We start from the raw sequence: 512 nt of genomic DNA on the forward strand, positions 1-512 counted from the left end.
CCCATATCCAGCAAAGAAATATCCTTTAACAATATTTAAACAAATTCACTGAGCAATGTTAAAAAACCAATGACGTATATATTGCATAGGGCAATCGCAAATACATTGTCAATCAAATATCCAAACCTAAACTTTTCTAAATTTTTCTTTGAGGTGCGAGATCATAAGGGGCGGGATGAAGGAATACCTAACCCCAATGGGGCCAACCGAGCTGCACGTAAACCCTATCTTCGAGATTGGGCCAGTGGAGCCGCGATTCTCAGAGTGGCTGGTGTTCGAGGGCATAAGCGTGGACGAGAGCGGGCGGCAGCATTTCATGGACGCCACAGTGGCCTACAAGCGCGCCGTGCTGAACGCCATTGACTACCTCTCCAAATTCGGCTACTCCAAGGAGCAGGCTTACCTCCTCCTCTCCTGCTGCCCCTGTGAGGGCCGCCTCTCCAGCATCGTAGACGTTCCCAATGCCGTCGCCACCATTGCTATCCCCACCGCCATTTTCGATCAGGTCTGCT

The 512-nt window shown here is 50.2% G+C and overlaps 1 protein-coding gene across 1 annotated transcript; it reads left to right on the forward strand.

Annotated features, from left to right (window-relative positions):
- Positions 1–24: 24 nt before the first annotated feature.
- On the forward strand, positions 25–508 carry LOC110115292 (formamidase-like; the record flags this gene model as incomplete). The annotated part of the gene is made up of 1 exon (XM_020848484.2): positions 25–508. A coding segment is annotated over exon 1 (333 nt), but the record flags the coding sequence as incomplete, so codon positions are not given.
- Between the last annotated feature and the right edge of the window lie 4 nt (positions 509–512).

The sequence above is a fragment of the Dendrobium catenatum genome, unplaced genomic scaffold (genome assembly GCF_001605985.2).
Source record: "Dendrobium catenatum unplaced genomic scaffold, ASM160598v2 original_scaffold_252619, whole genome shotgun sequence".
NCBI classification, from domain to species: domain Eukaryota; kingdom Viridiplantae; phylum Streptophyta; class Magnoliopsida; order Asparagales; family Orchidaceae; genus Dendrobium; species Dendrobium catenatum.